Genomic DNA, 14,553 nt, shown 5'->3' with positions numbered 1-14,553 from the left:
CCTGTATTCTAGCCCGTTGCCTTAACCACTAGACCAAATATCTGCAGTGGATATTCCTATTCTTCCATAAAGGCTATAATACACACACACACACACAGTATTTGTTCTGACACCAGTTTCTTAGCAACAAGACAAAGGCATCTATGAAGCTGTTTTAAGTTCTTCGTCTACAACTGAGTATGAAAAGGCAAATTCTGAAGACAACAATTTAATAATACTTATTACTGGTAAGTAAATAGTGTGAGTTGTATGAACAAAAACATAGTTTCTTCTTTCTGTTAGAATTAAGCAGCGATAAATGATAAATACATACAATAAAAGAGTAATCTATAACGTCACAGAAATTCTGAGAGGAAAAAAAAACATGTATCTTCTCTTTCTGCCAAAAAGCTAATAGTGGAAGAATAAATGAAAGTGTTTTTTTAAAAAATGAAGGCTGATGGGTAGCAGTGTTGTCAAATGGAGACCTTTCTTTGCATTTTTGAAGATCCAGTGACCCCTAGTGATACTCTGGAAGGCCAACTGATGCTTGATATAATGCTCGAGAAGCATTGCTTTGCATGGCTACTCCTAGGAATACTTCTTGATCTTATTTTATCATTGGTTTGGTTCAACTATTTTGGAAGGAGTTTCCAGGTTATTGTGCAAAATACACTCATTTCTACACAGTTTGATACACATTTCTAGCCAGTTTGGTCTAGTGGTTTAGGCAATGGGCTAGAAACCTGGAGACCATGAGTTCTAGTCCCACCTTAGGCCTGAAAGCCAGCTGGGTGACCTTGGGCCAGTCACTCTCTCTCAGCCCAACCCACCTCAGAGGGTTGTTGTGGAGAAAATAGGAGAAGGAAGTAGTATTAAGTATGTCCGCTGCCTTATTTATAAAAATAATAAAGGCGGGATAGAAAAATAAGTAAGTAAATAAATAACATAAAGACTAACATTAAAGATATAATTCTAGAATAAGAGCAGAGGAAACATTTTAATGTCCGACCATCCTCTAGAGTTGAACCCAGACAAGTCACACTAGTGTCAAGGAATAACCATGCCCAACAGCCAAATAATCAAAGAGATTCCTCCTCTACCACAAAATCTATCTGCCTGTGATTTAAATAAACCAACAAAATTCCAAATGTAAAATGCTCTTTTTAATTACTAAATTAAGACAGTTAAACATGTAAAAAACATAAACTTGCAAATAAAACAATAACAAAATGTACTTAAGATCATAGCATTATTATTTTTTTAAAAAAAGAACTTAAGAGAAGTAGAAAGGACAGGGCTTTTCTGTTTCTTTTTGGTTAGAAAGAAGGAAGGAAAGAATTCAAGGTTGATATAGACAACTGAAAATGTAATACTTTTGTGCATCCCACTGCTCCCATTTCCCAGAAAAGAAGTGCATAGTAATTCTACTGAAACACTTGCAGACATATTGAAAGTAATTTCATTAGCAGTACAGGACATTTAAAACACCTATATAAAGATGGAAAATGGTACACACAAAAGATATTCTAGCTGAGCCCGATGAATGAAAAAGCATCTTGGTATGACTAAGAGGCTATGAGGTTGAGACTATTGCATGGGGTTGCAATGTTTATTACTTTTTTAAAAAATCAGAAAATTCAGTATACATATTTTGATACACGAAAGCACTTGCAGTTTCAACCTTCCAGTCCAAGCAGGGGTATTTTTGCTTTAATAAGACTGTTTTAATTCTGATCCCAAAATCAAACCACACACTTGGCAAATATTGTTGAAATGCCATACATGACTTTTGAAAGATCAAAACTTACAACAACCTACAGGTACATAGTGAAACCAAAAAGTGCAATCCAATTTAGAAAGTCATGCTGGGCAAAAACCAAAAATTCAGTCACTGGTTTTAGAATCATCACCAGTGTTCAATGTTCCCAGGGAAATCTTTTTCTGGGTGCTTCAGCATTATGAAATCAGTTTCTGAAATGAATTTCCTTTTGCTGTAGCACCTGTGGACTATATATACAGGTATGTATATATTTTACATATATTTTATATATAAAAGAAACAAAACAAACCCCCCAAACACTGGTCCTGATTTTATTTTGTTAGAACATGAAAAAATGTAGACAAAAAGAGGCCACTTCTGGAAAATAATACTTCAGTTGAATCAGGAGAAGACTAGTTAAAATCACATAATTCTGCATTTTTTTTAAAAAAGGAAAGCACTAAGATAAATTATTGGCACTGAATTACTATTTACAGTGAACAAAGATTTTGCAGTTTACATAAAATTAAAACAATGCAATTTCAAAGTCTTTAAGAAAAAAACCCCCAAGTGTTCACTTTTCTGTTCAGAGAAGACATTCAGATTTTCAGGACACATAGTTCTAGAAGTTCTCATCTTCTGGCCTCAGTATATTTGCTGCTCTAAGACACAGCCTTGCGCCATTCAACCTCTTGTCAACTGCAAATGGAACACCCGGTGACTGTGGTTTGCGCAGGCCCCCCAAATTACAGGTTATCGCCTGGCTGGTACTGAGGTTCAGTTGCCGTAAAGTAGTCTTCCAGGAAACCCTGTAAGTACTCAAAGGTTGGGCGTTCTTCTGGGTCTTTTTTCCAGCAATGGATCATGAGCTCATGTAGAGAGATTGGACAATCCTGAGGACATGGCATTCTGTATCCTCTTTCTACCTGTTCCAGGACTTCACGATTATTCATACCTAGGAAATATGAACAATGTTGAAGAGAGGTCAAGCATATAATCTTAAAGAGTTGCAATATAATTTTTGATTTTATTTTTTTTCTTACCTGGGTATGGCACTCTCCCTTTTGTTACTAATTCCGTTAGCAATATTCCAAAGGACCAAACGTCTGATTTTATTGTAAACCTTCCATATAATGCAGCTTCTGGAGCAGTCCACTTTATAGGAAATTTTGCACCTGAGAGAGAACACAGAAATTACCAATAAACCTTTTGTCGTGCATTAATGGCTAATAAACCTATTTAATTCATGAGAATGAAAAAGAAAAAAGAAAAACTTATTCTCTACATTCGTCATGTAAAAAACCTTGTCTTATATTTTAATAAATGATGCAGTTTCAAACATATTTCAAACCTTTTTATCTGACACGGAATTCCAAATTTTTGGAGCAACAATGCTTCTGTTTCTACATCTCTCTAGCCATGTAATCAAATCAAATGAATTTTTATTCAGTCATAGACCAGCAGATCTCTAGCCATGTAAATTCTGATTGTATTTTCAAGTAAATGAAAGGCAGAATTTCCAAATAGTGCGTTTATCTTCATGGAAACCCTATTTATGTTCCAAGTCCTAAATGCTCAATTACTTCAGTTGCATTCTAATTTCTTTTCTGATTAATAAGCCTACAGCCCCATTACACTCCAACTGTGATTTGGTTAGACTTTGAAGTGTTTCAGTGTAGGTGGTATTATTATTATTATTATTATTATTATTATTATTATTATTTTATTGCATTTTGAGTTAGCAAAGTAATAAGCATCTCTTTGTTTTAATTGAGTCAAATTTTGGACCTGTGTTACTGCTCTGTTAGAGAATTTAGCTTTGTGTCAAGTATTAAAAATGAATTGAAAGAGGAAACCAGAAAAATGCTGATACATCTAGTAGCAGGAAACCAATTAATTTTGATAAAAATAACAGCATTATTATCTGCAGGAACATTTGAGCAAAATGCTCACTTAAAATTCAAGATGCACTAGTAACTGATACAGAATACAAAATGAAAGAATTTTTCAATATTACAAACTATGCACATGATGTCAAAGATACATGTCTATTAGCTTAGCTGAGTTGCAGTTCTGGCACCTGGGAAAAACATACAGTACATCATTACCAAGAGCAAAATTTAGATCTAGGAATGATAGAACATTTAGAAAGTGAATGATGCAAACAGCAGTTTTAAAAATAAGTTTTTATGTTAGCTTCTTATATCTATCAGAACTTGATCAACAGCTACTGTTTTTGTAAAGGATTTATAATTTATTAATATGCTCAAAACCTCTGTTTTACATTCAAAGTGGTCCATTTCATTCTTTAAAATGGCCGTTTTGAATTAAAAATGTTTTGTTCATTCTTACTAAGGAGGTTTTTTGAATTACCTACTCTCTGGCTTTAATTTAAATTACTAGAAAACCACGCCTTTCCTATAGCTATATTAGGACAGTAGAAGCCAAATAACATGTGCAAGGATCATACGAGTAAGCATCTGAGTAAGCATTTTTGTAACTATACCAGATCTTCCTGTTTTATTAAACAATATCTACCAATTTGCCATTTCACACACAGGACAAAAAAGCATAAATATCTCCTCCTTTATGTTTGTAGTTAACAAGTTACTATTACTGCATTATAACTATATCAGTGTTAGGAGAAAACTGTTTGTATTGTTCCACAGAAGTGAAAATTTGTACACAGCTAAATTAACACAAAGAAATTCCAAGCACCTAAACACACAGCAGATCCTCAGAATATATCCAATGTTTCCCCTATTTTAGCTAACTCCAGCTATAAATTTATTCTCTTTCTTTTCTCCATTCACTGAAAATTCAATTAACCATTTTGTGTTATACAAACACATAGCTTTCAATACCTTAATCCTTCAATCCCATCTGCACAACTTTTTTAGCCTTTCTAGGGAACATCCAGAAATGTTTTAACAAGACTTGATCACCATGAATAAGTGATCAGTACCCTGGGATAAGGCAGGGCACTGAAGACAGAATTCAGCAATTGCTTTCATTACATGCTAGGAAAGAGCGATTTGCCAATGTACATCCATCTCTTGCTTATTATGGAAAATAAATAATGTTGATGATACTGTTTGCTCTCATAGCTGTTAGAAATCAATTAAAAAAAATCAGACTGAACTCAAAATACTAGGGGGATGGGTATCTTAATGCCATCTGCTTCCTTTAGTAATTTCTTCAGGGATTCAAGAAAGCTTTTGGAGGGTGGAAGAGGCAGGAAATCAGCCCAATTAATGTCAAGTACACAATACTGGCAAAAAAAAGAAAAGAAAAGAAAAGTCTGTTTTTGAAATTCAACCTTCAACTCTTTACAGGAGTGACTACTTCCTGTCTCTAGAAACTACTGCCAGCCTGCATCACATTTTCCCAGCCAGTCTTCTACGTGTCAGAAACCCTACAGCAACACTAGCTAGCTAGATAAACAACCCCATGCTTCAGCTGCACCACAGTGGAAAATCTATGTGAGGGGGTCATGGGGGAAAAAAAAAAAGGGGTGGGGTGAGATGAATGCCAGAGTCAGCTCTAGAATTAAGATACTAGGATCAGCAGAAAAAATGATATATTTTAAACATAAAGAAAATATTTAGAGAAACTCTTAATTCTTAAGTGCAGTCTATACTATATGAGGAGAAAACTTAAAATGCACCTATGACTATCTCTAATACACCTAGATGGTTTTTCAGGCTGATTACAGTATTTACTGTGAAAAGATTTCCTACTACATACTGCATGGGTGAATTTTCTAGAATGCAATCTATACATTTTAACTCTGTTTTAATAGGAAATAACTTAGTTCCATTTGTGGAGGTCATAATTGACCAAATCAACCTATTAAGACCTACTGTTTAATAGTACAAATAATTATGATTCTTCATGATTTTAAAAAAAAAACTGAAGTCATTGTGAGAGAACATCTCCAGATACCTACTCCACTGTGTGTGCAAAGGCTGCAGAGGCTTTTTAAACTGGAGGGTGGGGTTCCCCCATTTACAGAAACCATTCACCAAGAAAGTTCACTTGGTAATAAGTTATTTCTGTTATGTACTCTGTTTTAAATGCTTGCGTGGTTCTAATTGCTATTTTTAATTTGCTGCTTATTTTATTTTATATATTTTTCCTTTGTTTTCTTTACAGCCCAAGTTCATGGCTTTCACTATCTTCATTACTACTGAACATTCTTGTGCACTGAAGACGAGGAATGGCCATGACCATGCCTTTTCAAAAACAGAAAGTCCTTCACTGTTTATGTAAAAGCCTTTTTCATGGTTGCTTCACATTCCCTACACACGTGGAAATTTTTCTGGCACCAGTGAAAGCCCGTGTATTCCAAAAACATTCTCTCTTGTTGAAGACTACTACTACTTCCAAATTCGTCAGAGAGATCACAGATAAAATAAGGATACATACCTTTCCTCTGCACTGGACTTGGCAATAACAATTCCTTATCTCAATTATTAAAAATTAAATGCAGATTACATTTAAAACAAGTAAGTGTCAGAAAGCCATCCACTCCAAGGGCATGTCTGTCTGCACATAATATTCAAAGGTACAATAAAGGCTATATTGGCCACTGATCCTACCTTGTCTGGCTGTATATTCATTGTCTTCAATTAATCTTGCTAATCCAAAGTCAGCAATTTTGCATATTAGGCCATTTCCTACCAGGATGTTTGCAGAACGCAGGTCTCTGTGTATGTAATTCATTCGCTCAATATAAGCCATACCTGCAGCAACCTGTTAGATTTACAATACATGATATACACTAGTTAACAACCGCCACTTGCTTTAACATGCATACCTTGGATTAATGACACATTCAGATTTACCTGTGCTGCCATGTCTACCAGGTTTGGCAATTTCAGAGCTCTTCCTTCACCATCCTTTAGGAAATCTAGCAAGCTTCCTACAATACAAATAAAAATAGGTTCTTAAGTAATATTTGATTGCCTCGAACTAATAAAAAATTACATTCATAACCACTGTTAATAAAATAATATTAAATAGAAATTTACTCCTCCCAAGCAGTGGGGACTGAGGGAAAGCTGGAAATTTATTCCATGATCAAAGAAATGCCAAGCCACTTTTCTGAAGTTCTCTTCCTTGCTTTTTGTTTTTCCAAAAATCCCTAATTCATATGATGACAGATTACATGTATCAGGTATCAATTTGTTTTTCCAGTGTTGTGCAGTAATTTGTTTTGGCCATTCTCCATACACAAAAATATTTCACAGTCCTTAAATTGGCAATGATTGATTTACAGTCTATCAAAATAATTTAAATGATTATAGCTCTGGAAGACATATATTACATGTTTCCTTATTTATAAATTGCATATATGTTTCCAAAGGGACATAAAAGTTTAATTCAAATATAATATACTGGTATATATACTTATTACAGTAGACCTTAGATAAAACTCAAAACCACACAAGTCATGGAAAATGTCAGATTAATATAAAATTCATCCTACTGAATCTTAGGGCTAACACAGAGGCAATTTTCAATGATTCCACCTTCCATCTGCAGCTAAAATATTTTGGCAAACCCTCAACAGCTGCATCAGATTTAATATGTCATCCCACTTCAGAGGTAAGAAACTGTTTGATAATGTGGGAAACTTCTTTGTTTTGGGGGTAGCAACAGACAGCAGGGAGTGCAGAAGTGATATAGTGATGTGGGCGACACCAGAATTTCTAGGTGTGTGTGTGAGGAGATTAGGGAGTGTTGGTTTTGATGAGTAAAGCTGAATACACTTTAAAAGGCTTCCCCTTGCTTTTCTGCGGGGGGAGGGAGTACCTTCGAGGCATTCTTGACTTCTCGCAACTGCCTGGACAAGTCCCTGCAGTTTTCTTGGCAAAGTTTTTGGAAATGGTTTTTCATTACCTTCTTCTTAGGGCTGAGATAGCCTAAAGTCACCCAGCTGGATTTAAGAAAGGACCAGAATTCACAGCCTCCTATTTTCTAGCCTGGTATCTCTAACCACTACACCCAACTGGCTCTCTCATCCCCTGCCCCCTATTTGCAAACAACAAGGATGATCTCTTGCTGAAATACAGTAATACAATTTCTCGTGGCTTAAGGAATCGTAAGGGATTCCCTACTGAACTATGGAAAAGAGCAGAAAAGAACTACCCTTTTTGTCTGAAGCATCAGATGCAGACTTAAGTTCCACATAGCTTTGGATTCAGGCCCCTTTTTCCAATATAGGTAAGCCTATCCCTAAATACAAATTGTTCTCTACAATGCAGATATGTTCAAGTTCATGGAAAACTGATTTTCTGAAGCAAAGTACCAGCTGAAAAACATGTACATCCTGTAGTATCAGTTTGCATGAAATTAGGGCAAACACAACAAAGAATCCTTATTAGGACAAATAAGCACTCTACATTATTGTTTAAAGAATGGGCAACAGCAGTACCCAGTCATGGGTAAATCATTAAAAGGAACTCTTCCCACCACTTTATCATCTGCACAGAACTCTTGTGTAGATAATATATTTAAAAGGTAAGTTCAGAATGCTTACTTAAGCATTTCTGGGTAGAGAAAGTGGCTTGATCACACAGCAATGCCTGAGCTCAGCAAATTCACAAAGCCAGAATATAATTACTTTAGGATGTGGAAATCAATAACCCTTTCCATTAAGGGAGCATAAGATGCAATAATACATAAACATTTCAAGACATTGTGTTAAGAGTCTGGTATGAATTGTCAAATAGGAACAGAAGGATGGAAAGGAAGAATATTGACCATCTTGAAATATTTATGTGAAAGGTAATCACAAAGCTATAAAAAAATGAAATAAAAAATAAAGTAGCTGGGGAAAGATATATTCTCAGAAAAATACTGAAATATGAAATAATTGGGAAATTCTTGTATTGTCTGGAAATGCCTTAAGTATTCTATCTGGATCATGTCAGTAATTTCCAGATATGCCTTCTTTAATAGACAATGCCAATTCTTGAACTTTTAAGCCATGGGTACTTGAGAATTTGGATACAACAGGCAAACAGTTATGACCACAGAACTCTATGGACGTTTAATTAAGTGTCTTGTCCAATATAAACTCCTAAGCAATTTATGAGGGAATATTTCCTTTTTCTCACATAATCTTTTTGTTCTGAATCATAATAGAACCATCCAGGTTCACAAAAACTAGTGCAATATATTGAATACTACAGCACTCAATATATAAAAAAACCACTAAAAAAAAGAAAAATTGCTCTGAAAAGTTCAGAGTGCTCTTAAATGATATTAGAAAACTGTGTGCCAATAATGTAAAGATACAATTAAAATATATAAGCAAAACATACTTTCTTTTCAACATTTTAAAATTGGGATGTAATACAGACTCACTCTTTACTAGATTATTACTCAGAATGAAGCACAAGAAAAAAGGTACATGTGAAAGGATTTCATAATGGAATAAACCAAGATTTGTTAAAGTTTGAGGAGGAACCCAAAATTAAAATAAGGAAAAATGTTAGAGTTGGATGCATGTTATTGGTTCACCTATATGCAACTGGTAGAATGTTTTAAATTGGACAAAAAGAACTATAAATGTGTTAATGAAATAACTCAGTATGAAATGGACCTTTGTATAAATGATTATCATGTCATTACTAAGATGTGTAAGATTTTGTTACAGATGAATATGGAAGATGAACAAGTTAAGGACTGCATGACTAAATGGGCTAAGAATTTTGGATATAATATGTTGAATCAATGGGAGAATATGTGGATGAAAGGTTTGAAATTTACACTGAATTATAATTTGAAAGAAAACTTCAATAAGATGATGTATCATTGGTATTTAACTCCTGATAAACTGTCAAAAATGTATAATGGTGTAACTAATGTCTGTTGGAAATGTTTACAGGGTTAAGGGACCTTTTACCATCTTTGGTGGACTTGTGAGAAGGCTAAAAAGTTCTGGGATCAAATATGTATTGTGTTGTTTATTCATTTAGTTGCTTCCGACTCTTCGTGACTTCATGGACCAGCCCACGCCAGAGCTTCCTGTTGGTCGTCAACACCCCCAGCTCCCCCAGGGACAAATCCATCACCACTAGAATATCATCAATCCACCTTGCCCTTGGTCGGCCCCTCTTCCTTTTGCCCTCTACTCTCCCTAGCATCAGCATCTTCTCCAGGGTGTCCTGTCTTCTCATTATGTGGCCAAAGTATTTCAGTTTTGCCTTTAATATCATTCCCTCAAGTGAGCAGTCTGGCTTTATTTCCTGGAGGATGGACTGGTTTGATCTTCTTGCAGTCCAAGGCACTCTCAGAATTTTCCTCCAACACCACAGTTCAAAAGCATCAATCTTCCTTCGCTCAGCCTTCCTTATGGTCCAGCTCTTGCAGCCATATGTTACTACGGGGAACACCATTGCTTTAACTATGCGGACCTTTGTTGTCAGTGTGATGTCTCTGCTCTTAACTCTTTTATCGAGATTTGTCATTGCTCTCCTCCCAAGGATTAAGCGTCTTCTGATTTCCTGACTGCAGTCAGCATCTGCAGTAATCTTCGCACCTAGAAATACAAAGTCTTTCACTGCTTCTACATTCTCTCCCTCTATTTGCCAGTTATCAATCAAGCTGGTTGCCATAATCTTGGTTTTTTTGAGGTTTAGCTGCAAGCCAGCTTTTGCACTTTCTTCTTTCACCTTCATCATAAGGCTCCTCAGTTCCTCTTCTCTTTCAGCCATCAAAGTGGTATCATCTGCATATCTGAGATTGTTAATGTTTCTTCCAGTGATTTTAACTCCAGCCTTGGATTCCTCAAGCCCAGCATGTCGCGTGATGTGTTCTGCGTACAAGTTGAATAGGTAGGGTGAGAGTATACAGCCCTGCCGTACTCCTTTCCCAATCTTAAACCAGTCCGTTGTTCCGTGGTCTGTTCTTACTGTTGCTACTTGGTCGTTATACAGATTCTTCAGGAGGCAGACAAGATGACTTGGTATCCCCATACCACTAAGAACTTGCCACAATTTGTTATGGTCCACACAGTCAAAGGCTTTAGAATAGTCAATAAAACAGAAATAGATGTTTTTCTGAAACTCCCTGGCTTTTTCCATTATCCAGCGGATATTGGCAATTTGGTCCCTAGTTCCTCTGCCTTTTCTAAACCCAGCTTGTGCATCTGGCAATTCTCACTCCATGAATTGCTGAAGTCTACCTTGCACGATCTTGAGCATTACCTTACTGGCATGTGAAATGAGTGCCACTGTTCGATAGTTTGAACATTCTTTAGTGTTTCCCTTTTTTGGTATGGGGATATAAATTGTTTTTTTCCAATCTGATGGCCATTCTTGTGTTTTCCAAATTTCCTGGCATATAGCATGCATTACCTTGACAGCATCATCTTGCAAGATTTTGAACAGTTCAGCTGGGATGCCGTCATCTCCTGCTGCCTTGTTATTAGCAATGCTTCTTAAGGCCCAATCAACCTCACTCTTCAGGATGTCTGGCTCTAGCTCCCTGACCATACCCTCAAAGCTATCCCCGATATTGTTATCCTCCCTATACAGGTCTTCTGTATATTCTTGCCACCTTTTCTTGATCTCTTCTTCTTCTGTTAGGTCCTTGCCATCTTTGTTTTTGATCATACCCATTTTTGCCTGGAATTTACTTCCGATGGTTCTAATTTTCTGGAAGAGGTCTCTTGTTCTTCCTATTCTATTGTCTTCTTCCACTTCCGTGCATTGCTTGTTTAAAAATAATTCCTTATCTCTTCTGGCTAACCTCTGGAATTTTGCATTTAATTGGGCATATCTCCCCCTATCACTGTTGCCTTTTGCTTTCCTTCTTTCTTGGGCTACTTCTAGTGTGTCAGCAGACAGCCATTTTGCCTTCTTGGTTTTCTCTTTCTTTGGGATGTATTTTGTTGCTGCCTCCTGAACAATGTTACGAACTTCTGTCCAGAGTTCTTCCGGGACCCTATCTACTAAGTCCAGTCCCTTAAATCGATTCTTCACATCCACTGCATATTCCTTAGGAATATTAGTGAGCTCATATCTAGCTGATCTGTGGGTCTTCCCTAATCTCTTGAGTCTGATCCTAAATTGTGCAAGAAGAAGTTCGTGATCTGAACTACAGTCAGCTCCAGGTCTTGTTTTTACTGACTGTATAGATGTCCGCCACCTTTGGCTGCAAAGGATGTAGTCAATCTGATCTTGGTGTTGTCCATCTGGTGAAGTCCATGTATAAAGCCGTCTCTTAGGTTGTTGGAAGAGAGTGTTTGTGATGCAGAGTGAGTTGTCTTGGCAAAATTCTATCAGCCTATGTCCTGCTTTGTTTTGTTCTCCCAGGCCATGCCTGTAATTCCAGGTGTCATTTCACTGCCCACCTTAGCATTCCAGTCTCCTGTGATGAAAATAACATCTCTTTTAGGCGTGTTGTCCAGTAGGTGCTGCAGATCCTCACAGAACTGCTCTACTTCAGCTTCTTCACATCTGTGGTTGGGGCGTATATTTGGATCACTGTGATGTTAGATGGCTTGCCCTGAATTCGAATTGAGATCATTCTATCGTTTTTTCGATTGTATCCAAGCACTGCTTTAGCCACTTTACTATTAATTATGAAGGCTACTCCATTTCTTCTGTGGTCCTCTTGTCCACAGTAGTAGATCTGGTGGTCATTTGATGTGAAGTGGCCCATTCCAGTCCATTTCAGTTCACTGACGCCCAAAATGTCTATCTTTAATCTTGACATCTCACCAATAACCACATCCAATTTGTCCTGGCTCATAGATCTTACATTCCAGGTTCCAATGGTGTGTTGATCCTTAGAACATCGGATTCGCCGTTCAGCACCAGCACCGTCGGCCGCTAGCCGTCCTTTCGGCTTTGAACTAGCTGCGTCGTCACGTCTGGGGCTAGTTGAACTCCTCCTCTGTTCCTCCCCAGTAGCATTTTGACCATCTTCCGACCTGGGGGTCTCATCTTCCGATGGTATACCGACATTATCTCTGGTTGTACTGATCCATTTAGTTTTCACAGCAAGAATACTGGGGTGGGTTGCCATTACCTTCCCCAGGGATCGCATTTAGTCTGACCTCTCTGTCATGACCTTCCCGTCTTGGGTGGCCCTTCACGGTTTAGCTCATGGCATCACTGAGGTGCTCAAGCTTCAGTGCCATGACAAGGTAACAATCCTTTGCTGAAGTAATACAAATATGTATTACTATTCAAAAGATTCTTAAAGTAACCATACAAAGAAAACGAGAACTTTTTCTTTTGGGATTGATGGAAAAGGAATTAGAGAAACAACATGGAGTGTTGCTGTTATACATGATCACGGCTGCAAGATTGTTATACGCACAACGATGGAAAGATCCACAAATACCTACGGTTGAAGATTGGATTGTTAAACTAATGGACTTGGCTCAAATGGCAAATTAACAGCTTTAATAAGAGATCATTCTGTTTCTGCATTTATATCAACTTGGCAACCACTTTTGGACTACTTGCTTGTAATAGAAAAAAATGATTTTTTGATTTTGGGTTTTAGAGATTAAATGGCTTGCTCTGATAGAAATAACGTTAAGATAGATTAATTAATTGTAAGAGATTAGATTTGTAAATTTATCTATATCTGTATCGGAGAAAGTCGGAAGTCACTTTCCTTTTCTGTTTTCTTTCTACTGACACTTTTACAGTTTGTTCTTTTTTCTTTAGTTCTGTTTTCTATCTGTTCTGTATTCTCCTTTGTTTGTATCTTAACTATACCTTGAAAGAATAATAAAGTTCTATATACAAGCCATAACGGAATAAACCAGAATTTGGACATTGTACCTCAAACAGATTTTATGCCATCTTTCAGCAAGCAGCTAAAATAGCAAGGGCATAAAGAGAGAAGCAGTTTTAATTTTCTGGTAGCAGAAAATCTTTTTGGATAGTTGGGGAGGTTTTTGTAGTGTTACAGGGAAATCTTGGCTTTATTTCCTTACCACAGAGTTTACTTTATCAGTAACTTCTGACCTTATGTTCTACAATCCTAAATTGAGTTTGGGCAAGGTATTATTTTTCAAACCTTATCGGATAATGTCAAATTCTCAAGGTATGATGATCCAGGTTCAAATCCCCACTCACCATTCCACACTGTCTGTGTACATAATGGGTAAAGTAGATTTATAATTACGATTCCCATATATCTAAGGGATGCAGAATGACATTTTTTTATTATTCCATCATTTATAAGTAAATAGAAGTTTGTCTTTAGAATAGAGTGCTGATTACCAATATAACAAGTCTGTTTTAATTAATCTTGACCACTTTCCTGTTCCATTCTTAAAAAGGCATCACAGAAATGAGCATATTTAATCAGCAGCAATCAGGCATATCTGTTAAGTAGGTTGGGCTGAGAGAGAGTACCTGGCTCCAAGATCTTCTGTGACTGAGAGTGGACAAGAACCTGAGTCTCCCTCTTCCTACTCTAACACCATAACCATTACACCACACTGGCTATTAAGAACTGGAAAGAATTCTAAAAGAAATCTGACACGTTCTAATATCTTTCATCTGTTAAGGAAACTATGTCAAAAATTATCTGTTTTTTACATTCAGATATGGAAACATACATGCTACTTACAATGATTTTATGAGTTGGATAGCAAGAGTCTAGATAAGAAAAAGGTATAATTATAGGTAAGACTTTACGCTTAATGAAATTATAGCAAATTGTATGATCAATTTTTGTATGCTGCAAAACCATTTTACATTATCTTGTTTTTAGTTAATCAATTACATTTTTAAAAAGGAAAGAATTCTAGAAGCCATGTGCTACATGCTTTC

The 14,553-nt window shown here is 36.5% G+C and overlaps 1 protein-coding gene across 5 annotated transcripts in view; it reads right to left on the bottom strand.

The window, feature by feature from the left end:
• Positions 1-1,120: 1,120 nt before the first annotated feature.
• The window catches only part of FYN (FYN proto-oncogene, Src family tyrosine kinase), a 140,082-nt gene continuing 126,649 nt past the window's right edge, over positions 1,121-14,553 (bottom strand). For 3 of the 5 annotated variants that reach the window (XM_063311043.1, XM_063311062.1, XM_063311052.1), the window contains 4 exons: positions 6,589-6,665; positions 6,343-6,496; positions 2,785-2,916; positions 1,121-2,696 (listed from right to left, as the gene is read on the bottom strand). In XM_063311043.1, coding sequence (XP_063167113.1) covers positions 2,488-2,696; positions 2,785-2,916; positions 6,343-6,496; positions 6,589-6,665 — 572 coding nt within the window. In that variant the 3' untranslated portion in view covers positions 1,121-2,487. The remainder of the gene's footprint in view (positions 2,697-2,784; positions 2,917-6,342; positions 6,497-6,588; positions 6,666-14,553) is intronic. The other 2 variants (XM_063311070.1, XM_063311077.1) reach the window with 1 other exon arrangement.

The sequence above is a fragment of the Candoia aspera genome, chromosome 1 (assembly GCF_035149785.1).
Source record: "Candoia aspera isolate rCanAsp1 chromosome 1, rCanAsp1.hap2, whole genome shotgun sequence".
Taxonomy (NCBI): domain Eukaryota; kingdom Metazoa; phylum Chordata; class Lepidosauria; order Squamata; family Boidae; genus Candoia; species Candoia aspera.
The sequence above is the reverse complement of the archived record's forward strand: the minus strand, read 5'-3'. Positions and strand labels throughout refer to the sequence as shown.